Below are 27,298 nucleotides of genomic sequence, written 5' to 3'. Positions count from 1 at the left end.
AACTCATAAACTTTTTTTTTTTTGCAAATAATAATTAACTTAGAATTTAATGGCTGCAACATGGGCCAAAGAAGTTGGGAAAGGACATGTTCACCACTGTGTTACATCACATTTCCTTTTAACCACACTCAATAAACGTTTGGGAACTGAGGAAACTAGTTGTTGAAGCTTTGAAAGTGGAATTCTTTCCCATTTTTGTTTTATGTAGAGCTTCAGTTGTTCAACAGTCCGGGGTCTCCGCTGTCGTATTTTACGCTTCATAATGCGCCACACATTTTCGATGGGAGACAGGTGTGGACTGCAGGCGGGCCAGGAGAGTACCCGCACTCTTTTTTTACGAAGCCACGCTGTTATAACACTTGTCTTGCTGAAATAAGCAGGGGCGTCCATGATAACGTTGCTTGGATAACAACTGCCTGAGGGATTAAAACTCTGTGATATCATCACTTACATGCAGTGATTTCTCCAGATTCTCTGAACTTTATGATTTTACGGACCGTGGATGGTAAAATCCCTAAATTCTTTGCAATAGCGCATTGAGAAATGTTGTTCTAAAACTGTTCGACAATTTGCTTACAAAGTGGTGACCCTCACCCCATCCTTGTTTGTGAATTACTTAGCATTTCATGGGAGCTGCTTTTATACCCAATTATGGCACCCACCTGTTCCCAATTAGCCTGCACACCTGTGGGATGTTCCATATAAGTGTTTGATGAGCATTCCTCAACTTTATCAGTATTTATTGCCACCTTTCCCAACTTCTTTGTCACATGTTGCTGGCATCAAATTCCAAATTTAATGATTATTTGCAAAAAAAAAAAAAGAAAATGTTTATCAGTTTGAACATCAAATATGTTGTCTTTGTAGCATATTCAACTGAATATGGGTTTAAAATGATTAGCAAATCATTGTATTCCGTTTATATTTACATCTAACACAATTTCCCAACTCATATGGAAACGGGGTTTGTGTATATATACATACACACATATAGGTACATATATATATATACATACATACATACATTTATATACATATATGTACATATACATATATATATATATACACATATACATACATACACACACACATACACACACCTACCGTTCCGCCCGATTGTAGCTGAGATAGGCTCTAGCGCCCCGCGCGACCCCGAAGGGAATAGGCAAAATGGATGGATGGCTATATAAACACACGCGCGTACACGTGTACACGTGTACACACACACACACACACACACACACACACACACACACACACACACACACACACACACACACACACACACACACACACACACACACACACACACACACACACACACACACACATACACATACACACATACACACACACACACACACACACACACACACACACACACACACACACACACACACACACACACACACACACAAACAAACAAACAAACAGTGTCTTCAAAGGGTCCAGTTTTTATACTAAAATGTCTTTTTTGTTGAGGCTAGAACCAATTATTCTGCTTCACTATACAAACTTTGTGGTTTAGAACCAAATAAATTCGTCAATCGAAGTTCCACTGCACTCGAATCACGGGAGTTTTACTGACTGGCGAGTGCTCGCATGAGTGTGCAGGGCTTTAGTGAATCGGTTACCAATGCAAAATAGAATAACTCCTCTCTTTTAAGACTGAATCGATGTTCCGAATGTTGTGGACACTGAGTGTAGACAAACAGGTGCTTACTTTTTTTGAGTGTCTGAAAGTCTTTGCATCACTTTCTCCTGATCAGGACAAATGGAATGACATTGATAAAAATTAAGATCAAAGCAAAACACCAAAGTTAGGATGAACTACTTTAATCGCAAACCTTCTCTTCTTTCTCCTCTTGTAGCTCTTTAAGAATGGACTGCTTCATTCCTTCAATGAGGTCCACGCTGAAAGTTCAACAACACCACAGTCACAATGAGGCACAGATGCAAACTGTAAGATATTGTAGAGTATGTCATAAAAAGGTGTAATGAACTACACCTGTTTGCAGTTCTGCTCTGAGGCAGCTTGCTATTTTTGGTATAAAACTGGTCAAGCAAACCCTGAATCTCCATGCGGACCTTCTCTTTTTCATTCAACTGTGCCTAAGGTTGAAAGAAACACAGCATTGACTTGCATTATATGTAGTAGAACGCTTGCAAAACTTAAAAGTTGCTGATTTTATATACAATGATATGAAAACGGCATAAAACTCAGTGGTTAAAAACTATACTTTGAGCCGTTTAATCTCCTCATTCTTTTCCGCTCTCTCAGCATTGAGCTCAGTTAAGAGGAATTCCATGGTCATCATGGAGGACCGTCGATTCTCTAGTTCTCTCTCCTGGCTTTCCAAGATCTGGGTCAGGTCTCTGCTAAAGCTCCCCGGGGTACAGGGGGTCTAGAATGAGAGTGTGAAAGCAACGTGTTGGGAAAAATCCATACAGCAGAAATATGAGCACCCTTTGAGGAAAAAAGGAGGAACATTTCTATCAGCACAAAGTGCTGCCATGCAAACCCTGAAAGAAAATTTTGTAAGTAAAGACTAAATTTCTTGCAATTGTGTCCATTTCTACATAACATTTTACTTTTAGATTTATCAACGTCTTTTGGCTGTATTTTTGACACATCTCCCATGCCAAAGAATTTCTTTTTTTTAAGTAGTTAAAGACAAAATCCACCACCAGCAACAAATCAGAAATCAGAAAAAAAAATGTACAGTACATTAACATCACTAATACAGCTATTTACAATTTACGAATATACATCAATGAATATATAAAGTTAGGATGATTACATAATCAACTAAAGTAATAGCCATACATCACTGAAAGGTGGACGAAATATACTAAAAAAATGCATTTTAATTATACTGTAACATTTTGTAAAGTCACAGTTTTTACGGTGATTACTTACTTAGGTTTATCTTTTTCATATTAAAATATTTAATTGAAGCCGATATACCGGTATATAAAATATCTAACATTAGATATACCAAAAGACAAATAACGTAAAAGTTTCTTAAATTTGTATTTCAAGATTCAGTTTATAAGTATTATAAATAATAATTTAACATGGTTAGGAGATTTCATTAATTTTTATCATATTCCATGGTAATGCATAGTTTGTCTTCTAAATGTGAAATAGCTCCTTTGTGTTTCAATCCACCAACATGATCTTCGAGTGCGACATGGCCACATTTTCCATAATTTCATTGCCTTACGGCAAATCTTACATTTGTCTAAAGTCAGATTTGTCATTCTTGTCAAGTGGAGTTTTTGGTTTGTAGCGTCGATATCTTTTTTTTGCACTTTGGTGTTTGGACTGACAAGCGGACTTGCGCTGGTTGGTCTCTGGGATTTTGTGGGTTAGGGTGGCTACCAGAAGCACATTTTTGCAGTGTAACCAAATATTAACATTGCTGTATGTATACTTTTGACCCATCAGATTTGGTCACATTTTCAGTAGACCCATAATAAATTAATAAAAAATAAAAAACTCGACCAAAAGTCAAATACAAATAAGGCGACAAGAGAACATACCATACTTCTCTTTTGTAAAACAATCATGTACTACAGATAAGGGCATCTACATCAACAATATGATTTGCCCGAGTGGTAGGACAAGACGTGTAAAAAAATTAAATACAAATATTGTCAAACACAAAACATAGTTGATATGCTCCTGCATCAGTTTTTGTGACATTAACTTTTGCCATGTTTGTCCTCTGTTTACAATGAGCTCGCAAACTCGCTTACTATCATAGCACTTTTAATGATAAGGACGTTAAATGTTACTCAAGTCTGTCTGCCCATCTGTGGCGTCATCGCCATCAGTCATCAAAACATAGAACAACGGAAACCTACTGTGGTCGAGAAAGGTCACAACAAATGCAAACGCCACAAAACAATTGCTTGTATTCTGACAAGTGATTTTTTTTTCCCGAAAGTAACCAGTGGTGGTCAACCAAGCTAAAATGGCAGTTGTACTGCAAGTAAACAAGGGGCTTATATCTTCCTGCAAAAAGCAGATGAGAACATTTTTTTTAACTATGCAATGGAATAGATTCCTATACTTTGTCAAAAAAGAAAAGATTTGTCTCGTGATAAAGGATTATTGGTCAGTGCAATTCCTAAACATATCGAACTATTATGTGCTCTTGATGGCATTCTACACATGTCTACACAAGTTGTACACATGGAGGTCTATAAATTATTTGTTTATGCTTGGATCAAGGACATTGGTATCAGGACTCACCCGGATATACATGCAATTGATCAGATAAGGTTGCATTTCATTATTTAACTCTGTGTCTACAGTCCGGTTTGTTGCCTGCCCTTGCTGTTGCACGTGCCGTTTACTTTTGTCATATTTTTTCATAAAATCTTGCACTCTTGCACCATTCTTGATAACCTCTGGAGGAACTCCGAAGAAACGTTTATCCATTTTGCAATTTAAACGATTCGTACCACCGAAAACAATGCAAGAATAGGGCATTTTTCTTTGAGAAAGGTTAAATCGCAAATAATAGCCATTGACACAGACGCTGGCTTGACCACCACGCATATTCAATGAGCCGGACGTGATGAAATTTTGAATCCAAGCAGTGATATATTGCCACAACACAACAACTTTCAGCGACAGCATGATTGTAAAAGCCACAACAAATACAAACCGCACAACAAAATAATATAAAGCCCCAACACAACTTTAAGCCACAAGGGACACAACAGACACAACAAAACAGCTGAGCAAGATTTTGAAAAAAATGTAAACGTGTCCTGAACATATTAGATTTGCCATGCTTGTCCAATTACATTTAGCTCGCAACCTAACTTGCTCTTAGCTTACTTGTATCTTAACACTTCAGGGCTTGTTAATCTTCCGTGAATACATAAATATGAACATTTTCTTTACATCTTCTTTTTTGTTGATATTTCATTAAAAAGAAAAAAACGTGGTAGTGATATTTTGACACGAAAGTTTATGTTTAAAAAAACAGATTTTAGGCATTTTTGAAGAAATTTCACACACCTAATACAGAGAATACAGAAAGTGTACTGTACCTTAAGTATTGATTTAGGTGTTGACTCCACATCTATGGTTTTCTCCACAGATTCGTGTTTCTGCTGCATCTGCATCACACACAGTTAGTATCATATGACAAAATGATTATGAATTTCTTGATGAAAAAATATTACTTCTTGCTGTAGGTTTTGTATCAGTACATCCTTTTGAGCAGTTTGCTCTTGAGCTGCTTGAAGGTGGCTGCTCTGCTCATCCAAGACCTTTGTGAGTCTTTCCACCTCCTCAGTGGCACAAGTCATTTCTTCCTGCAACACCTCAACCTGGCGCACGCACGCACGCACACACGCACACACACACACACACACACACACACACACACACACACACACACACACACACACACACACACACACACACACACACACACACACAGTGACTTTGACTGTCATCGTACCTGACTTTAAATTACGTGATGGCATTTAACTGACACTGAGTGTGCTGTTAAGCGCAATCACCTCTATTTTGTTAGATGCAATACTCCTCTCTAAAGTTTCCTTCAGTTCTGTGATTTCTGTGTGCATCTTAAAGTTTTGCTCCCGTATATTTTCTCGTTCCAAGCAGGCAGCGTTGTACTTGGCCTGGAGAATTAATCACAAGACAATGTAATTTGGCCACAGGAAGGAGGAAAAATAAGTGCCGTTCTAACCATAACCTGAATAAAGGTATAACTACATGTGCGGTATTGAAGCGGAATTACCATCGTCATGTAAAGATCTATACTTAAATTTAATCACTTCCTCGTTCACAGAGGATAATTGAAAGGTACAATTCCACAATGAGATTAAATTCCAAACATAAAGTTTACAATTGTTTATGTATTTCTTGCATACCCTTTGACTAACAACCATCTAAACAATATCATCTCATGGCCCAAGACATGACTGATGAAACAAAAGGTCATAAGTACAGTAAGGTCTGTGATGTCCCCCGAAAGATGGCTAATGGTCTGGTCCTTGTGTCTCAGCTCACTCCGGATATCTCTGATTTGGTTGATCAAATCAACAAAGACATCCTGACAAAGAGGGAAACAAATTAAAATAAATCCAGTTCAGTCTGGCAGAATACACAATTAAAAACATGGAGTCATTGGACAACAAATCAATTGCACATACTTTGTCCTGTTCTATTTTCTGTTCGAGGCCTTTTATAGTTTCATTGGCAGATGATTGGTTCTGCGTTAGATGATCAAGTTTCGATACCTTTGAAATTACATTGAGCGGGTGAAAAGAAGCACTGTAGAATTTTTTAAATAAATATATAATGATACTTACATGCTGGTGGATTTGTACGGTCATGTCTGAGATTTGTTTTCTAAGCTCTGTGTTCTCTTGAACAGTTTCACCAAGTTCTCTAAAAGCACACAAGATGACTTATGTCAAGTAGTCATATGTTTGCAGACTATCATGGACTCACTTTGATATCGTTTCTTTGTTTTCTCTTAACTGGGAGGTCAGTGTGCTTGTGTGCTTCTGCTCCAATTCCAAGAAGTTGTTTAATTCCTAGAGCAGGAAACACCAGAACTTTAGTTATTTGACAGGTCACATTTTAGGGAGAGAAGTTTGACTTCACTGACTGCAATCTGAGCCTGCAGTGCACCCATCTCATGCTGCCTGTCCGCCAGCTGCTGTCTCGCAAGATCCGCATCAAACTTGGCCTCGGCTTGCAGCTGGTCAAAAGAATCCTGCAGAGTCCGATGCTGCTCCAGGAGCTGCTCCCACTCCAACCTGCCACCAAAACATTGCTAACTTCATACCTACCGCACAGCAGGGGTATTCGACTCAAATTCCAATATTTCCATTCAAAGAAAAGTTGGAGGTGGTAAGGTCAGAATGGACAGGCTGGATTTAAGGGTATGTTTAAAAACTGAAATAGCAAAAATAAATAGAAATTAAAACAAAAACAATGAAATAGATTCTAAAATAGACAAAAAAAAGCCTGAATTTCACCCAGGGAATCAATAAAGTATCCATCTATCTGAAAGATCATTAATTAGCAGTTCTTGTACAGTGAATAAATATGTCAGAAGTAAGGTGGATTGTTCCTGTTGGGCTCTAACATTTCTTATTAGCGAGGTGACAAAGGCGAACGAATAGTTATTTAAACTGTCCTTCTAGGTCAGGGGTCGGCAACCCGCGGCTCAGCCGCATACTTGGAGTTCAGTTTCAAGTGAATTCATTTGGCGGAAATTATTTTACTTTGTTTAAAAGTGGTGTTACACAATACAACAGCCTTTGAACATAATGAACCACCTGGTTTCATGCATCCAGAGGGAAGAATGTATATTAATGAGTCTGTCCAGTATTCTCTTTGCTCTCTCTTGACAGTGCTATGTCTATCAATAGATGTATGTTGTCTTTCTGTCCTCTCTTTTATCTTTTTTCTCACATTTGTCACTTTCTCTATGTGTATATCACTTGTTTTTCTGTGTCACTCTTTTCTTTTGATTACAATTACACGAGATGGTTAACTCACCGAATTTCCTGATCCGAGCAACCAGTACCGTAAAGGCTACAATAACTGCCGGTCAAAATAGAAGGGCCCCATTAAAATACTTAAATTATTTATTGACTATATGTCCAGCAATCTACCAGTTTGTGAGTCCTGCAATGCTGCAATGGCCAATGCAGCCACACCTACTGAACTTTGTCGAGCTGGAGCTGTGCGGTCATCAGACTGGAGGAGAGTTGACTTGTTTCCCTCTGCTGCTCACATTGCTTGTCACCCAGCTCTTTTTTCACCATGGCCAGCTCCTTGTCAGATGACTGCAATACCAGACGTAGATCATGGATCTCACTTCTCAGGACTGAATGTGGAAGAAAACATTTTCTTTTTACCACGTCAAATAAGTACGCACAGTGGTAAAATAACATTGAAGCGACGGAAATGGCACCTTCTGCAGCTTCCTGTTCAGACTGAAGGTTCTGTTCCAGATTGTTGATTGTTTCCTGCAATTTGAGCTGCTCTTTGTTCTTGTTAGTGCGCTCAGTTGAAAATTGCTGAAGCAGGTTAAAAATAAAACATTCATCTAATTTCATAAACTTGTTTAATAGTGTTAGAAAACATGAAGAAATAACTCACTTCATCCTTTTGGCCAGATTCCTGAGACATTATAAAGATCTGCTCTTCTAGTTTGGCTATTTGCTGCATCAGCCTGCTGTTCTTTAGCTCCTCCTCTCCTAACTGGGACCGCACATGACTCATTTGCTCCTGAGGAGAAAACCGATACAGTACATTTGATCGTACAGTGGACTACATTACTTATTTGAGAGAATAACTCTGACCTGGACTTGACGCAGCTCTTCAGTCAGCGCCATCTCAGCCATGTCTGAAGGGGGCGACTCGGCCCAAATGTCATCTGTGTTATCGTCAGTGCTGGTTAAGTGCTCTGGGCTCGACAGAGGCACGAGACGAGAACGCAAGTTGTATGCTTTGGTGGGAGTGGAGAGAATCTTAATATTTAAAAGGAAGGAGAGTTATAAGAAAATGCAGTAACGTAAGACACAAACTGACAAATACATAAAAAAATTAAATTATGACCTACAAAGCATCTCCAGGCGATGAGACATCATATAATTTGCATATTGGTTGATAATGCATATATATATATATATATATATATATATATATATATATATATATATATACACACACACACACACACACACACACACATACATACAAACACACGATGGTCTAGTTTGACTTTAGCACTGTGATGCTACCACATCGATGAAAAATTACGCGCCAACTGTCGCCAAGGAAGCTGATTTTAAGCAAAAGTTAAACGCATGCTAACGCATTTAGTCAATACACAAACACAAAATAATATATTTAACCACTTTTTTAATGTTTTAGGGGAAGCTAAACTTTTCGTGCAGTCTTTAGCAATCACCACTGCTGTGTGTCTGGTATCACATGTTACAAGAATGTCGCGGGTAAGAGAAGTCGGCAGGTCAGATCCATGACTTCAGGACAAGGATTGGCTCTCAGGGCTGGGTAGGTCTGGCTGGAGTGCAAAGCGGTACTGTGCACGTCCCACCGTTGGAAAGCCGCTGCACCATTGTCCAACCCGCCAGCCGCCATAGCAAAGGTGCGGTTGCGCCTCGTCTTAGCTTTTACGGTTGACCAAAGTTTTTCAGTGGCTACATTTTCTGCGCATCACCAGTCAGTAGTGCTTAAATAATATAGGTTATATATCCATTCATACAATACATTACTTTAAATTTGACAATAATAAAAAATAATCCAAATTTTTAAAAGGTGTGGTGGCCTTAATTTAGCATGGTGCCGCGCCACGATCAGATCGTAGGGGAAACCCTGATGATCAGAACATTACCTTCAGAGTTTCCACATGAATTCTGTTCAATTCAGAGACTTCTTGTTTTTTGTAGGCATTGGTGGCTTCCAGAATGTTCTCCAAATGCTTGTTGGATTTGTCAAGGTATCTTTTGTCAGACTCCAATTGAGACAATTGCTTCCTGAAAACAAAATATCTTCTTAATCTTTGCAGAACATTTTACATAACAGACATTTGTTAGTGAGCGTGGTTACAAAAACAATTTTTAACACTCGTCCTAATTTCCCAGGGAATAATTGTAAATTTTAATGCACAAGCCAGGTGGCTAGCAAAGTATCTAATATTTCCTTACATACATTTGTTTTTATAACACTCCATGCTTACTTGGTGATGTCCTTGTACTCTTCAAACGCCTGTAGAGCTGCTGTGAGATCAGACTGTTTTTGCAGCAGCTGAACTTTCAGCTTCTCCATTGCGGACGCAGTAAGAGCATCTGCAGCCACAGAGGTCAAGGCACCCACTGGAGCTATAATGCAAAATGAGACTTCTAACATTGCTAGGATTATCAATTTATCTGGTCACTCATCCCTTTTTTTTGGTACTTTTTCTGTTCTGGGTCATGTGGCAAGCTGGAGCCTATCCTATCTTAATGTGGACGCAAGGTAGTGTACATTGTAATGTGGACTGGTAGCAAGTAAAACACTTTTTCACCAAGGGACAAATAAAAATAAAAACATTTCCTGATGAATTCAAAAGCCCAAATCATTTTATAAAAAAAGGATAAAATAATCCCAATGTACAAACAGCACTAATTAAGCTACAAAACAGCATGCATCTCAGCTTTGTATGATTAGCGATATAGTGTTTTATTACCTCTGCCATGTATTCGCTCGGGTTTGCCTGTCTGTATAGCATAGCTCAAAACATTTTTGGGCAGACTAGGATTAAATTGACAGGAAATATCAGAAAAGGCATAAGGAACAAGTTGTTAGGTATTGAATTAAGGACTTTTTTAAAGGATTATTTACAATTGTTTGTGATCCTAAATCTGTTTTCGAGGTCTTTTAGCTGGGTTATTAACAAAATATGTGGTTTTTCTCTTGCTTTTTTCTTCAATAAATAAGAAATAATAAGCCCTCTCAAATCAGCTAACGGCTCTTAGGCCACATTATGGACACTCCTGCAATAAACAGCTATGCGTACCGTACAAATCTTACTACCTGTGACACGCTCTGTTTCAATAGTCCTCTGGAAATCTTCTTCAAGCTCAGTAGCCACTTGTGCTTCAACTGCTTCAGAGTTTGCCACTGACACAATGGCACGAAGTTGACAATTCTCCTCTCTGAGGCTGTAGTTCTCTGCTGCATAGCGAGTCATCTTTGGGTGATTGTCAACCTTAATATAAAAAAATTAAAAACAACGCATTAAAAATGGATGTGAAATATTGAGTATGAATGGCATAAATAAAATGTTCACCTGGTCTTGTAAAATAATGATCTCTTCCTTTAGCTTGTCAATAAAAGCCTGTGACTCCTCGTCGGTTAGTGAAGCACATCCTGCCTTTAGTTTCTTTTCAAGGCGACTGATATGATCCTCACGGAACTTGACAATCAGACGACTCGAGTGAATGAACTTGTCTTTTTGGGCCCAGGCCTCCTCTAGCTGAGACAGCTTTTTAAGCAGCACCTGGACACATCAACGCAAGTACTGTACTTCTGAACAAATACCACTTCCTGCCTGGTTCATGTAGGACAGGCCCAAATGTAATTAGTTGTATTAGAAAAGTTGCAAGGATTTAAATGGACATACAGGATAGTACCATTTTCATTCCAGAGATGAAGGACAAATAGCAGTAAATCAAAAACATCAAATGAAAGGATCTATTAGGGCTAAATGATTATGACAAAAATATTGATCACCATTATTTTGATTAATATTGTTAATAACAATTAATTATTTGACAACTTGAGGATTTATTATACCAACAAAACTCATGTAAACATAGTTGAGAAAAATCTGGACATAAATCAGTAAAGAATAAATCACAACAAGTAAAGTTATTTGGTGTGTAGTTTTTTCCAGCACTTAAGTGTTGTCCAGGTCTGAAATAAACTAAATCTCCCAGTGTGTTCTGCACAGCTCGGGGCGCCAAGATACAGGCGTGAAACACCGTAAGCAGGAAGTGAAGTGTGGTCATAATTGATGAGAGGAATTGTTTATTTGGACATTTCCTGAAAAATGTAATCATAATGTATCTATAACTCTTTGAGCTATCAAACTGACAAACAAACCCTGGTGAAAACATAACCTATTTGGCTGAGGTAAGAAAATCTGCGTTCCGCAAAGATTTAATTAAGTATTTATGTATTTACAAGTTAGATGGTAAGTAGGGCTGGGCGATATATCCATATACTCGATATATCGCGGGTTTGTCTCTGTGCGATATGGAAAATGACTATATTGTGATATTCGAGTATACGTTCTCACGCTGTTGCTTTCAGCTGCTGGCATTACACTACAGGCTCTTCCTACTATTTTTTGTCTCTCCTTCTCACAGACAGCAAGGGCTGTCATACGTCACATACTGTCACCTCATACACCCTCGCAGAGCAGAGAGGTAGCAGCATGGGTAACGTTAGCTGTGAGGCTAGCGCTGCCGTGCGAGTGGTAATACGAGAGAAAGGAGGTGCAAGTCTGGTAACAACTGAAGGAAGAATTAATTCCTAAGAAAAACAGCAGGGGGTACATCGTCTGGCGGTGGTTTGGCATAAAGTGGGAATATGTGGAATAGACAACCGTAATTTGTCAAGTGTGGTGCTAAAGCGTTGCTACAAAAAGTAGCATTACTGCTAATATGTAGCATCATTTGAAAAGTCACCTGCTAGAGCAGGGGCGCTCACACTTTTTCTGCAGGCGAGCTACTTTTCAATTGACCAAGTCGAGGAGATCTACCTCATTCCTATTTATAATTTATATTTATTTATTTATGAAAGAGACATTTTTGTTAACAAGTTAATGGTGTTAAATGATAATACAAGCATGTTTAACACATAGATTCCTTTCTTTCATGAAGACAAGAATATAAGTTGGTGTATTTGATTCTGATGACTTGCATTGATTGGAATTAGACAGTGGTGCTGATAACGTCCGCATTTTCAAATGGAGGGAAAAAAAAAGTCCTCCTTTCTGTCCAATACCACATGAAAGTGGTTGGATTTGGCATCTCATTTTTCCAACTTGCATACTCGTTTTTAAACACTTTGTTATGAGAGTAGCATATGTGAGTGGCCCTTTAATGTCTGGCAGCAGGTGAGTGACGTCAGTGACTGTGCGGGTGGGCAAGCAAGTGAGAAAGCGGTCGCTGAGGGCGGGGGAGAAATACATTGGCATCAAACTCCGTAGCTTGCTAGCTTGTGCACGCTAGCTTTCTGAGACTCTTATTTTGTTAGCACAGGCAGGATGAAACAGGTCTTTTATGGTGAAGACAGGAACTGTGCTGTCGGTCTTTAGAGTTTTGACAGTAGGTACGGAGTCTCTAGAAATAAAATGTGTTTCTCTGCGTCCGCCCTGTTAGTGATTTTTTTCTTAAATATGAGCTTGCAGCAGCCAGCGTCATCTCACAAGATCCCCGGGTGCCGAGAATGTCAAACAACTGACGAAAGTGAAGTCTTGGTATGATTGATGATTGCTCATTTTTATGTTTATTTTTTAATGCCTGGCTTGAGATCGACTGACACACCCTCCGAGATCGACCAGTCGATCGCGATCGACGTAATGGGCACCCCTGTGCTAGAGAATGAAGAGTTACTCCGCATGTCAATATCTCCTTTTGGTGCCACACCACCAAACTCATGCACAAAAAAATGCACTTTATTTGTTTTAAACTATTGTAGTGGCGTTCTGTAAAAAAAAAAGTGCACTTTAATTTAGTGTTGTTTTGATATGTCGTCTTAGTGACATCATGCACAAAAGTGCACTAATAGCTTGTTTTAAAATGTCTCTGACAATCTTGCACTTTCTGTTTTGGAAATGACATGAATGTGGGTGCCACTGCTTAATTACTGTTTAATAAATACAGTTTTGGTCAATTGACTTAGTTGTGATTTCCTTCTCTGCGTGAAAGTTTAAAATGAGCATATATTAGTGCAGTAAGAACAAGAATATTTTAATGTAGACGTATAGAATTATCATACTGGTGTGATTATATGTATCAAGTGTTAATTCAAGGCTAAGGCAAAATATCAAGATATATATAGTGTATCGCGATATAGCCTAAAAATATCAAGATATTTCAAAAAGGCCATATCGCCCAGCCCTAGTGCCACTGCTAAATAACTGTTTAATAAATACAGTTTTGGTCAATTAACTTAGTTGTGATTTCCCTCTCTGTATGAATGTTTAAAATGAGCATATATTAATGCAGTATGAACAAGAATGTTTTAATGCAGACACAAAATCATCATACTGGTGTGATTATATACATCAAGTGTTAATTCAGGGCTAAGACAAAATATCGAGATGTATATTGTGTATCGTGACATGGCCTAAAAATATTGAGATATTAAAAAAAGGCCATATCGCCAAGCTCTAATTGGAAGTTAACTTTTCTGAGAAACAACACATTCCAGACTGATTTAATATGTCAACTTTGGAGGACACTGCTTGTCCGAAAGTAAAAGTTAAGACATTCAAGTGAACATTATCGTTTTACACTGGATGTTTACATTGTCACCTAAAACAAACGTAACTAAGTCTTTAATATATGCTTAAAACAGTGGACGTCACTAAACAATTTCTTGCACTTAAAAATACATATTTTTAAGTAATAAATATGATTAGAGCATTATGTTTGTGTTCAATTTTAGAGAGTGTTTATCCAAAACATTCCTTCCACTTCAATGTACACACCAACATTTTTAACTTTTTTTTTTTCACAAACACCGCAACAATATCATACAGTGGACATAATACTGTGATAATATAGTTCGGTGAGATTTGATACAGTAACATCCCTAGTATCTAGAGGGGTCTTAATATTAGGGATCGACCGATTATCTGCATTGGTATTTAGAATATTCACGTATAGTGATGTCATCCTTCTTACCATATATACACAAATTATACTAATATTGAAGAATTAAAAAAAAATGGTGCTCCTTTCTGCTCAGACTGCCATCAATGTACTTTTCATGTTCGGATAAATTTTAGAGAAAATGCATATCAGCTGCAAATCTCAGTTATCAGCCTCCATCCATCTTCTTCCACTTATCAGAGGTCGGGTCGCGGGGGCAGCAGCCTAAGCATGGAAGCCCAGACTTCCCTCTCCTCAGCCACTTCGTCTAGCTCCTCCTGGGGGATCCCGAGAGGTTCCCAGGCCAGCCAGGAGACATAGTCTTCCCAACGTGTCCTGGGTCTTCCCCGTGGCCTCCTACCGGTTGGACGTGCCCTAAACACCTCCCTGGGGAGGCGTTCGGGTGGCATCCTGACCAGATGCCCGAACCATCTCATCAAGCTCCTCTTGATGTGGGAGAGCAGCGGCTTTACTTTGAGGTCCTCCCGGATGACAGCGCTTCTCACCCTATCTCTAAGGGAGAGCCCCGCCGCCCGGCGGAGGAAACTAATTTCGGCTGCTTGTACCCGTGATCTTATCCTATCGGTCATGACCCAAAGCTCATGACCATAGGTGAGGATGGGAACGTAGATGAACCGGTAAATTGAGAGCTTTGCCTTCCGGCTCAGCTCCTTCCTCACCGCAACGGATCGGTACGACGTCCGCATTACTGAAAACGCCGCACCGATCCACTTGTCGATCTCAGGATCCAATCTTCCCCCACTCGTGAACAAGACTCCTAGGTACTTGAACTCCTCCACTTGGGGCAGGGTCTCCTCCCCAACCCAGACATGGCACTCCACCCTTTTCCAGGAGAGAACCATCGACTCGGACTTCGAGGTGCTGATTCTCATTTCGGTCGCTTCACACTCGGCTGTGAACCAATCCAGTGAGAGCTGAAGATCCCGGCCAGATGAAGCCATCAGGACCACATCATCTGCAAAAAGCAAAGACCTGATCCCACGGCCACTAAACCGAAACCCCTCAACGCCTTGACTGCGCCTACATATTCTGTCCATAAAAGTTATGAACGGAATCGGTGACAAAGGGCAGCCTTGGCGGAGTCCAACCCTCACTGGAAACGTGTCCGACTTACAATGCGGACCAAGCTCTGACACTGATCGTACAGGGAGCGGACCGCCACAAAAAGACAGTCCGATGCCCCATACTCTTTGAGCACTCCCCACAGGACTTCCAGAGGGACACGGTCGAATGCCTTCTCCAAGTCCACAAAGCACATGTAGACTGGTTGGGCAAACTCCCATGCACCCTCAAGAACACTGCTGAGAGTATAAACCTGGTCTACAGTTCCACGACCAGGACGAAAACCACACTGTTCCTCCTGAATCCGAGGTTCGACTATCCGGCGTAGCCTCCTCTCTAGTACACCTGAATAAACCTTACCGGGAAGGCTGAGGAGTGTGATCCCACAATAGTTGGAAAACACCCTCCGGTCCACCTTCTTAAAGAGAGGTACCACCACCCTGGTCTGCCAATCAAGAGGTACCGCCCCCGATGTCCACGCGATGCTGCAGAGTCTTGTCAACCAAGACATCTCCACAGCATCCAGAGCCTTAAGGAACTCCGGGCGGGTCTCATCCACCTCTGGGGCCTTGCCACCAAGGAGCTTTTTAACCACCTCGGCAACCTCAGCCCCAGAAATAGGAGAGCCCACCACAGATTCCCCAGGCACTGCTTCCTCATAGGAAGACGTGTTGGTGGGATTGAGGAGGTCTTCATAGTATTCCTTCCACCTATCCACAACATCCGCAGTTGAGGTCAGCAGAACACCATCCGCACCATACACGGTGTTGACAGTGTACTGCTACCCCTTCCTGAGGTGGCGGATGGTGGTCCAGAATCACTTCGAAGCTGTCCGGAAGTCGTTTTCCATGGCTTCCCCGAACTCCTCCCATGTCCGAGTTTTTGCCTCCGCGACCGCTGAAGCTGCACACGGCTTGGCACGTCGGTACCTGTCCACTGCCTCCGGAGTCCTGTGAGCTAAAAGAACCCGATAGGACTCCTTCTTCAGTTTGACGGCATCCCTCACCGCTGGTGTCCAGCAACGGGTTCTAGGATTACCGCCCCGATAGGCACCAACTACCTTGCGGCTACAGCTCCAATCGGCCGCCTCGACAATAGAGGTGCGGAACATGGTCCACTCGGACTCAATGTCCAGCACCTTCCTCGTGACATGTTCAAAGTTCTTCTGGAGGTGGGAATTGAAACTCTCTCTGACAGGAGACTCTGCCAAACATTCCCAGCAGACCCTCACTCTTCACCCGAGTGTCCAAAACATGAGGCTGCAAATCCGATGACACAACTACAAAGTCGATCAAGGAACTGCGGCCTAGAGTGTCCTGGTGCCAAGTGCACATATGGACACCCTTATGTTTGAACATGGTGTTTGTTATGGACAAACTGTGACGAGCACAAAAGTCCAATAACAAAACACCACTCGGGTTCAGATCCGGGCGGCCATTCTTCCCAATCACGCCTCTCCAGGTTTCATTGTCTTTGCCAACATGAGCGTTGAAGTCTCCCAGTCGGACAAGGGAATCACCCAGGGGAGCACTCTCCAGTACTCCCTCGAGTGTACCCAAAAAGGATGGGTACTCTGAACCGTTGTTTGGTGCGTAAGCACAAACAACAGTTAGGATCCATCCCCCTACCTGAAGGCGGAGGGAGGCTACCCTTTCGTCCACTGGGTTGAACTCCAACGTGCAGGCTTGGAGCCACCCCAGCCCGTCGCCTCTCACTGCCGGCAACGCCAGAGTGGAAGAGAGTCCAGTCCCTCTCGAGAGAACTGGTTCCAGAGCCCTTGCTATGCGTCAAAGTGAGTCCGACTATATCCAGCCGGAATTTCTCTGATTCGCGCACTAGCTCAGGCTCCTTCTCCCCCAGTGAGGTGACGTTCCACGTCCCAAGAGCTAGCTTCTGTAGCCGAGGATCGGACCGCCAAGTGCCCTGCCTTCGGCTTCCGCCCAGCTCACGTTGCACCCGGCTTCTATGGCCCCTGCTATGGGTGGTCAGCCCATTGGAGGGGTGACCCATGTTGCCTCTTCGGGCTGTGCCCGGCCGGGCCCCATGGGGACAGGCCCGCCCACCAGGCGCTCGCCATCGTGCCCCACCTACGGGCCTGGCTCCAGTGAGTGGCCCCAGTGACCCGCGTCCAGGCGAGGGAAATCTGAGTCCTTTATTTGTGTTCATCATAGAGGTCTTCGAGCTGCTCTTTGTCTGGTCCCTCACCTAGGACCAGTTTGCCTTGGGAGACTCTACCAGGGGAAATAAAGCCCCGGGACAACATAGCTCCTAGGATCATTGGGACACGCAAACTCCTCTACCACGGTAAGGTGACAGCTCAGAGAGGAGAGTTATCAGCCTCATTGACTACTAATAATTGGTATCAGTATTGGCCCTGAAAAAAATATATATATATCCATCGACCTCTCGTAACTATAGAAACAAAGTTTCTTCATTTAATAACTCTGAGTCCTCCTGCTCCAATTTGTTATTATAATCCTTACTATAATATGGCAGGCTTAACAAACCAACTACAACAAATCAAAAAAAAAAAAAAAGATGTCCCATACCTTCTTCTCCTCTTCACGTTTCTTCCACAAACGAACAGCGGCTATAAACTTAACTTTATACGATGCAACGTGTTCAATATCTATGCATGGTTCTGGTGAGAGAAAAATATATAGAAAAACATCTGATTTAGTGAATTGCAGTTAGTGTTTGATGTGAGTATTACTGGATATTGGGAGACCTGGTCCTCCTGGTGCTACATCGCTCCCATTATGCAGTGGCTGAGATGAGAGAGCCTGTGCAAGCTGCTCCTTCAGCTTCTTCAACTCAGCCTGTAGCTGCCTCACATTTCCCTGTGTGTCTTCATTGACAATAGCCTGCAAGCAATAACAGAAACAGAACATTCATAATCTGCTCTGTTGAAATAAGATGTAGTGTTTAGTTACCTTGTTCTTGATCAGCTTTGCTCTCTGGGCAAACTGCAGGGTAGACAATGTTTCCCCAAAGCATTTTGATCCAGGATGAACGTTAGCAATGATGCAAGTCTTTGCATTTCCTCCCAGAGAATCCTAAAATGGTTTTAAAGTAATGTCATTACATATTTTGCTTAATCGGATCTAAAAGAGGCTGAAATGTATTCAGCCTCTGTAACCACTGACCCGTAACAGGAATGTGAGTTTAGAGTCTCTATAGCAAATGTGGCGATTCTTCCCATTAGATACATCCACTAAAGCCATTATCACTTGTCCAAGGCACATAAGTGAGCGGTTGATACTACTGGCTTCCTGAAATGAAGACAAGTGCAGACAGCAGCTTTGTACAATCTCACACACACACAAAAACTTAGGAAGCCAATGATCGAGAACCTTTACCTTGAGTCTGGAGCCGTCGGTGTGTGTGTCTTTCTGCCTCTCTGAGCCGGCCAGGTCCACCAGGTTAAGTTGAGAAGTCCTGATATTCACCACTTCATTAATGGAATCCTTGGACTCCAAAATCATGGTGAACACAGCGTGAGACCTCGAAGACTCGCGGTTCATGGAGGTGGAGGCCACTCTGCGATTACGCCAACCACGAGACAACACCTGAACATGTCAAAAGTTGCAGAAGAAATAATTAAGAAAGCATGTTACATTTATGAGCAAAGAGAGAACAGCACCAAGTCAATTTCCATGTGTGTAAACATACTTGGGCAATAAAAATGATTCTGATAACATTGGTAATGCCAACCTGGTAAGCTTCTGCAGCAGAGTTGACATACTTCTCCAATGCCCCCTCCACAAACACCCCCTTCTTGATGTTTTCTCTGACAAACAGGCTAGCAGAGGCTGTGTCCAATAGGTCAAATACTTGTTCATTGTAAATCTCAATGAATGAACATTTACACAGAAAACTTTTGGACTGAGACTGAGAAGGGAAAAAAAACTTAATAGTTTAAACAACTTCTTCATATCACTTGCATAATGATTAACTACCAACCCTTTCTGCTTCTCGGTTGATGAGAAAGAACAGGTACTCAAAACTACGAGGAATAACACCCCGCAGTTCATCTGTAAAGTTCTCCAACTCTGAAGGTCCTGAAAGTGGAAGAAAACATTTCCATTATTGAATGATACCAATTGTACACCAAGGGCCTGATTTACAAAATGTTTGCTTGTACTAAAAACATGTGCAAACTTGATGGCATAAAAAAGCTGATCTACTAAACATGCGCAAAGTGGACTGTGTCTCCTAAGTGAGCAGAATAATGCGTGAAATCCATTTTGCATCTCTGCCTTATCATTATGCAAAATATATGCTGATCATTAAAACGCCCACAATAGTTTAAGAATATGCAAATATATAAAAAAAGCACGAGCAATGTGCTTTATGAACATTGATCATAGTTTTTTTGTTTTTTTATTTATTCACCACGTTTGTAAGGTAGCGCAAACTGAAACTTTTCCACACGGCTGTGAGAGAGGAGTGCTCGCGCAGCAAAGACATGATGGACAGGAGAGAATCCTCCGTCTTATGTGTACATTTCTAAATATTTGTACAGTCAGAAATAATAAATATTAGAAACCTTGTGTATTCAGCACCATCCTTTTATAACTTCAAAGCTGCAAGATGACTTACGGGCTGATTGAAACAAATTCAATTGATGTGTTTTGGTGTCCTCTAATATCTTTCAATGATGATAATGCTTTCTATATAGAATATATATTACTAACATATATCCTATATGATAAAAAAAACTTCTTGAAGTATGCATTTTCATGTCTTGAACACAGTACTGTAGCTTCCCTTCCGTGCAGTATAAAACAAGGAAAGAAAAAAAAAAAGTAGTGTTAATGTGATGCACTGCACGACTGCTTCTAAAATGCCCATACAAAGTGGTAAATGTCTCTTGACTGTTTGAAAACATAGCAAATCACCAAGGCATGAAAAAATTAATGTGCAGTAAATGAGAGTATTTTCATGGTGCAGCGATGTATTTTACATGCAAATCCTCATTTAAATAAGGTGATCTGGACCACTTTTCAAATGCACACACAGTTTGACTAGATTGCACGCAACACGCTCACTAATAGTATGCGCTATTTTATAGATTTTTTCTTTCTTTTCATAGTTTATTTCGAACATGAGCACATTTACAACACAATACATCACACAGTTTAATATCACCTTACATTGCATCATGTCCGAAAAGGAGTTGGAAGAAGCAAAGCTTATTTAATCCTATCCTTTTCCCACGTCAGAGCGCCCACAAATATATACATTCATCTACTGACTCTCCTTACAGCAAAATAGCAGAATGAAATCCGTGAATCAGTAATACAACAGTTCTGTAACATCTAATTAATCAAGTCAGTCATTACCAACATACTGAGATGAAGAATATCTTATTTTCAATAAGGTTGAAAGTGTTTCTCATAATTCTTCTTCTTTGTACTTTGTGAGCACTATTAATTTGAACATCCTCTTAAAGTGGATCATATTCGTACAATGTTTAATTTCTTTACTTAATCCATTCCATAATTTAATTCCACATACTGATATGCCAAAGGTTTTAAGTGTTGTATGTGCATACAAATGTTTTAAATTAGATTTTCCTCTAAGGTTATATTTCTCCTCGTTAGTTGAGAAGAATTGTTGTGCATTCTTTGGTAGCAGGTTATAATTTGCTTTGTACATCATTTTAGCTATTTGCAATTTTATCAAATCATCGAGCTTTAATATTTTTGACTCAATAAATAGAGGCTTTGTATGTTCTCTATATCCAACATTATGTGATATTCTAATTGATCTTTTTGTAACAAAGTTAACGAATGTAGCACACATTTAAATGGTAAATGGGTAATACTTGTATAGCGCTTTTCTACCTTCAAGGTACTCAAAGCATTTGTAGTTGTTTCCCCATATTTCTGCAAAATAACTCAGATATGGTAACACTAGCAAGCAGTGGAGAATATAAAGTTACATTTGGCCCAGGACGTATTTTGCTTTATTCATTATTGAAATGTTTTTTGCCACCTTATGTTGTATGTTTTGTATATGAGATTTCCAGTTCATTTTATCATCTATTAATACTCCCAAAAATGTGGTTTCTTTTACCCTTTCAATATCTACTCCGTCTATTTCTATTCATGTCTGATGGTCTTTTCTACTGTTACCAAATAGCATTATTTTAGTTTTACTGAGATTCAAAGATAGTCTCTTTTTATCAAACCATTTATTTTAATTTGTTCATTTCTTCTGTTATTATTTGTATTATCTTCTGTGTGTTCTCTCCTGAACAGAAAGCAGTTGTGTCGTCTGCAAATAAAACTAACTTCAAGTCCTTTGTAACTTTAAAAATGTCGTTTATATAAAGATTGAACAATCTTGGTCCCAGTATTGATCCCTGGGGTACACTACAAGATATATCCATGAATACTGCGGCTGCACATTTTTTACCGTCTATTGCATTGGTAATTTCCTCTGTTATTTTCATTAATGCTATTGATGTTGAGATATTTGCTCTAAATCCAAATTGGTTCTCCAAAAGCGTCCCACTTTTGTTGATAAATTTATCTTATCTGCAATTGAATAGTTTTTCCATGAGTTTGGAGAATTGTGGAAGTAATGAAACTGGTCTGTAGTTAGTGAACTGGTGTGTCTCCATTCTTGTGAATTGGTAAAACTTTTGCAATTTTCATTTTGTCAGGGAATTTGCCGGTTAGAAATGATACATTACTGATATATGTAAGAGATTCTGAAATATCTTCTATAACCTTTTTTATCGTTACCATATCTTTTCTATGACAGTCGGTTGAGGTCTTAGATTTACAATTGTTTAAAATTTTGATTACTTCTTCTTTTGTCACCTTCTTAAGAAACATGGAATTGGGATTTCTGTCTATGAGCTCACTCAAGTTCTCAACTGACCCATTATCTGCATTTGGAATTCTTTGTTCCAGATTTTTACCGATATTAACAAAGTAATCATTAAAACGTTCAACCATTTGGTTCATACTGTCATTTTTGTATTCCCATCTAGAAAGTACTGGGAGTAATCTTTCTTAGCACCATTTTTGATGATGCTATTTCGGATGCCCCATGTTGCTCTCATGTTGTTTCTATTCCTGTTTAATAATTGACTGTAGTATTCCCTTCTAGATGTTGGTAGTATACCAATTAATTTGTTTTTATATTTCTTATACTTATTTTCTGCATCTATGGACCTCTGTGTTATAGATTAGGTATTTAGTTCTTAGTAAATCAGGCCCTATATTTAAACTGAATTCTCACCTAGCATGGTGAATGTTTTCCCTGAGCCTGTTTGGCCACTGCAAAAGAAATATAACAATTAATTGCTAACAAATACCCATACAATTGTATTGTGTCATATTGAAAAGTAAGTCAACTCACTAGGCAAAAATGGTACCGTTGTATCCATTCATGCACGACTCTACAATACTCTTGGCCACACTGGAGAATACAGAGTCCTGTCGGATAACGACACAAGGTACACATCACATAACGCCTCTCATGAATGTGTGGCAATACCGTACACGATAAATGAACAAAACTTCCTCCAAACCTGTGACGTGTCCATGTCAGCGACATGATCATAGGTGAAAGTTCGCGGCTCGGGTTTTGAGAGGAGATGTATGGTGTTCGGTAAGATGACTTTGAGACACAGACGCTGATCTCCATCTGTGGTCAGTCCAGTGCCCCGAGTCAGAGGTCGTACCCGAATAAAAACTTTTATTGAATCACTGTCACTGCTGCAAGACCAAAATATAACAGACAAATAAAAGAAGAGGCAGATGAGAAAAGCAAATGATGTCTATTGTGAAGATGTAGCTGACTTCTATACAGTGGGAAATGTGGCTAATTGTTGTTGAGATTTTGGTTTACCAACCTGCCAGCAGACTGTTTGGAATCGCTCACTCCTAAAAAAGTATAAGGTTGAAATAAAATAAAAAAAAGTTATATTCACGTACATATTTTGTAGTTTACCAAAAATAGAAGTGACAACTCGCTGCACTCGCGGCTTTTAACACAGTCAAGTCGCGGACTCACCGTGTAACTCTTAGGCATTGTGGCGGTTACATATTACATATTAGACATGAACACTTTGTATATTACCTTTTGCACTACAATTCATTGTTGACCCCAAAAATAATCGTTGTTATATAGAAAAGTGAAAATGTTTCATTGTTTTTCCGCCGAAAATGAGGGAAAGTTTGTTTACAACCAAATTTGGCGGGTTGATTAACTGCACTTCCTGCTCCGCCTCATCCTCTTCTTCGTATTCTTCTATGCTTAGTGGCAGCTTGTACCTATACTGCCATCATCTGGGCTGTGTTTCAATTCGGCGGCTGCATCCTTTGCGGCTTTTTTATATATATATATATATATATATATATATATATATATATATATATATATATATATATATATATATAATAAACAAAATGCAAAGCCGTAGGCTTATTCAGATTCATCAAACAACTTAAATTTGGAACACAGCATCATCGTTTTCACAGCTTTTTTGTTGTTAGAGGTAGAGAGCGTTTTAATGTAAAGTTCCAGATCTTTTTTAAAGGCACAAAAGATAGGACGGGTATTAAGAAACTTACATTTATGAATATAAAACTTAGCCAATAAAATAATGAGGTTGCAAAGGTAGAATTCCTTTTCAAATTTTTGTTCATACAGTGTAAAACCAAAAATCACATCTTTAAAGTAAAGCACAAATTTGTCATAAATATTGTCTAGGATGAAGCGACAGATGCCCTGCCACAGTGATCGGGTGTTTTCACAAGTCCAAAACAACTCTTAGGCATTGTGGCGTTAGGGTAGGGTTTCCCTGCTTAGGCTGTTGCCCCCGCGACCCGACCTCGGATAAGCGGAATAAGATGGATGGATGGATGGCAAAACAAGTGGTTGACAGTCTCCTTTGCGGCTCTGCAGTGCGCTTTTGTGGGGGGCTGACGTCATCGCGGTGCGCGAGAATTGTCCCATTTCAAAAAAGTTCCATGTGTCCGTTTCTCCCATAAGCAGAAGGGTTACATTCGTGTATACTTCGCGTCCTTTCATTTAACGAATTTATTTGCGCGCTCAACTCTGAAAAATATTTTCAACAAGGAGACGCCATGCTGGGCGAAAAAAGCCTCCTTAAAATGTAAGTATAGTTGTATTTATTCATTTAAAACAGCTAAAGGCAGACATGTCAAGTGATATACATTTGTGTCAAAATACAAAACCTCGACTATAATGTTGAGCGACCTCCGTGCTCCGACCCTCTCTTTACCCCGAGGGAGAGACATATAATTTGATTGATTGATTGATACTTTTATTAGTAGATTGCACAATACAGTACATATTCCGTACAATTGACCACTAAATGGTAACACCCGAATAAGTTTTTCAACTTGTTTAAGTCGGGGTCCACGTTAATCAATTCGGCACAACACCGGCCATTGCAGACAGCTTCGTGCCTGGAGCTTTTTTCAACGTTTGAAAGTAAAGCCCAACATCTTCTAATTTACTTTTTTAAACTGCAATAATTTAATTGTGTTCTATTAATGGGGGGCCAGGAAATGAAAGTACTATAAACATGTGCATCAATAAACCAATATTGATTATAGCTGTTTTTTGTATACATTTGCATGTTATTTGAAAATGTTCACTTCTATCAATGATTATTGTGATCTTGTGTTTAACCTTTCTGCTTATTTTCCGTGCAGAATAATCAAGGAGGACTTGGGCAACAACAGAGCAAAAACAAATGACACAAACACGTTTATACCAGTTTGGATGATCATTTAAAAACTAATAACAACCTATATAAATTAATAAACCCGTGTACTGAAACTGTGGTTGTGATTCATTTTCTCTGCATTCATTGTAAATAATTATATGATAATAGTAATATTATACTATTCCAATGTTTGATGTTACTGACTAATGCAAGCACACGCAAGCAATGTGACACGATTAGAAAAGGACATCAATTGTGAATCGAATATTAGTAAAGTAACTGCTTAATAAGAGATTGTGGTATGGATAGACCGTGAGGACACTTTCTGTGACAGATTCTGGATTGTCTGCATGTTTTTAAAGGTACATATCTGATTATGTCCCACTCCCAAAAGCATTTGCAAGCATACAAATCATTAATAATTAGGAATAACAGCTTTAGAACGCTTGTCAACACGTGACACATCTCCATGATCCGGGAAATCGGACTTGGGTGGTGCAGGGAACTCCATACAGCCACTTCCCCTGGAATAAGGTGAAGGACCAGGAGAATATAAAAAAATGATTGGACATTCTTCTCTTCAATTCGTCATTAGTAAACTTCGGGCGACTGAGCAGCAAATACGTGACGTAAATGTAAGGGCGGGGACAACTGACATAACCAGAGAGTGAAGGCTCGGAGTCGACTGTCCCAATTATCACTCCAGCCGCTGCTGGTGCTGGAGGACTCTCGCCATGCTGGACACACACTTTGTCGACCGCATGGGCTGGGTCTTTGGAAGTATGCAGCCCCCGAATTGAGACACAGCTCTGGAGTCTACTTCTTCTTCTTCTTTGTTGTTTTACGGCGGTTGAGTACATTGCAGGCCTACACCCTCCGGATGTGAATGATCTTTTACTAATATCTTATAATCTAAATGTGTACGCCAATGTACATTATTTCAAAAATAAATAACAATTATTATTATACATACGTAACATATGTATATTTTCTGTTTCCAGAAATTTGACACAAACATATAGGTATATTAAAAAACACCTGCAACATAATGCTCCTTTTTTCCCCAAATTTAGCGTCATTCTCCAAACGACTTGCTTTTCACCTCTTGACCACTTGACACACTAATGCTCTTTATTCAAGATTGTTATATCGCCTTCTTGCCCTCTTCGGTTAGGGATTTTTGTCGTATATGCTAAAAGGTGATGCCTTTTACATCCAAATATCAGCTTCACTTTTCACCACAATTGCTGTTTTCGCAGCCTAATATGCTTAGCTTGATATGTACAGTTGATCACTACAACCATGAATTTTACAAAGTTTTCTTTTTAGAACAATTACCAAATCCTCCTGGATTATTCATGCAATTTTTAACTGCCTCTGCATGATATTTTGTCCCATGCTTACAAACCCCGTTTCCATACGAGTTGGGAAATCGTGTTGGAAACGGAATACAATGATTTGCAAATCCTTTTCAACCCATATTCAATTGAATGCACTACAAAGAGAAGACATTTGATGTTCAAACTCATAAACTTTATTATTTTTTTGCAAATAATAATTAACTTAACATTTCATGGCTGCAACACATGCCAAAGTAGTTGGCAAAGGGCATGTTCACCACTGTGTTACATCACCTTTTCTCTTAACAACACTCAATAAACGTTTTAGAACTGAGGAAACTAATTGTTGAAGCTTTGAAAGTGGAATTCTTACCCATTCTTGTTTTATGTAGCGCTTCAGTCGTTCAACAGTCCGGGGTTTTCACTGTCGTATTTTGCACTTCATAATGCGCCACACATTTTAGATGGGAGACAGGTCTGGACTGCAGGCGGGCCAGGAAAGTACCCGCACTCTTTTTTTACGAAGCCACGCTGTTGTAACACATGCTGAATGTGGCTTGGCATTGTCTTGCTGAAAATAAGCAGGGGCGTCCATGAAAAAGACGGCGCTTAGATGGCAGCATATGTTGTTCCAAAACCTGTATGTACCTTTCAGGTACATTCACAGATGTGTAAGTTACCCATGCCTTGGGCACTA

General features: G+C 39.8%; 1 protein-coding gene across 2 annotated transcripts in view; it reads right to left on the bottom strand.

Annotated features, from left to right (window-relative positions):
* Positions 1-23,828, bottom strand: part of kif15 (kinesin family member 15) — a 28,991-nt gene extending 5,163 nt beyond the window's left edge. Inside the window, exons 1-32 of one of the 2 annotated variants that reach the window (XM_061895203.1) lie at positions 23,644-23,828; positions 23,417-23,447; positions 23,093-23,279; positions 22,921-22,997; positions 22,801-22,838; positions 19,507-19,604; positions 19,258-19,434; positions 18,903-19,112; positions 18,690-18,815; positions 18,477-18,599; positions 18,272-18,407; positions 18,093-18,184; positions 10,866-11,075; positions 10,610-10,784; positions 9,774-9,915; positions 9,429-9,570; positions 8,374-8,541; positions 8,171-8,299; positions 7,983-8,088; positions 7,730-7,895; positions 6,666-6,816; positions 6,506-6,591; positions 6,364-6,442; positions 6,205-6,291; positions 6,000-6,104; positions 5,548-5,670; positions 5,206-5,352; positions 5,071-5,139; positions 2,241-2,405; positions 2,009-2,112; positions 1,848-1,914; positions 1,724-1,761 (exon numbers count right to left, since the gene is read on the bottom strand). In XM_061895203.1, the coding sequence (XP_061751187.1) occupies positions 1,724-1,761; positions 1,848-1,914; positions 2,009-2,112; positions 2,241-2,405; positions 5,071-5,139; positions 5,206-5,352; positions 5,548-5,670; positions 6,000-6,104; positions 6,205-6,291; positions 6,364-6,442; positions 6,506-6,591; positions 6,666-6,816; positions 7,730-7,895; positions 7,983-8,088; positions 8,171-8,299; positions 8,374-8,541; positions 9,429-9,570; positions 9,774-9,915; positions 10,610-10,784; positions 10,866-11,075; positions 18,093-18,184; positions 18,272-18,407; positions 18,477-18,599; positions 18,690-18,815; positions 18,903-19,112; positions 19,258-19,434; positions 19,507-19,604; positions 22,801-22,838; positions 22,921-22,997; positions 23,093-23,279; positions 23,417-23,447; positions 23,644-23,662 (3,773 nt within the window). In that variant the 5' untranslated portion in view covers positions 23,663-23,828. The remainder of the gene's footprint in view (positions 1-1,723; positions 1,762-1,847; positions 1,915-2,008; positions 2,113-2,240; positions 2,406-5,070; positions 5,140-5,205; positions 5,353-5,547; positions 5,671-5,999; positions 6,105-6,204; positions 6,292-6,363; positions 6,443-6,505; positions 6,592-6,665; positions 6,817-7,729; positions 7,896-7,982; positions 8,089-8,170; positions 8,300-8,373; positions 8,542-9,428; positions 9,571-9,773; positions 9,916-10,609; positions 10,785-10,865; positions 11,076-18,092; positions 18,185-18,271; positions 18,408-18,476; positions 18,600-18,689; positions 18,816-18,902; positions 19,113-19,257; positions 19,435-19,506; positions 19,605-22,800; positions 22,839-22,920; positions 22,998-23,092; positions 23,280-23,416; positions 23,448-23,643) is intronic. The other variant, XM_061895202.1, reaches the window with a different exon arrangement.
* Positions 23,829-27,298: the final 3,470 nt, after the last annotated feature.

This window comes from Nerophis ophidion, linkage group LG03 (assembly GCF_033978795.1).
Source record: "Nerophis ophidion isolate RoL-2023_Sa linkage group LG03, RoL_Noph_v1.0, whole genome shotgun sequence".
NCBI classification, from domain to species: Eukaryota; Metazoa; Chordata; class Actinopteri; order Syngnathiformes; family Syngnathidae; genus Nerophis; species Nerophis ophidion.
The sequence above is the reverse complement of the archived record's forward strand: the minus strand, read 5'-3'. Positions and strand labels throughout refer to the sequence as shown.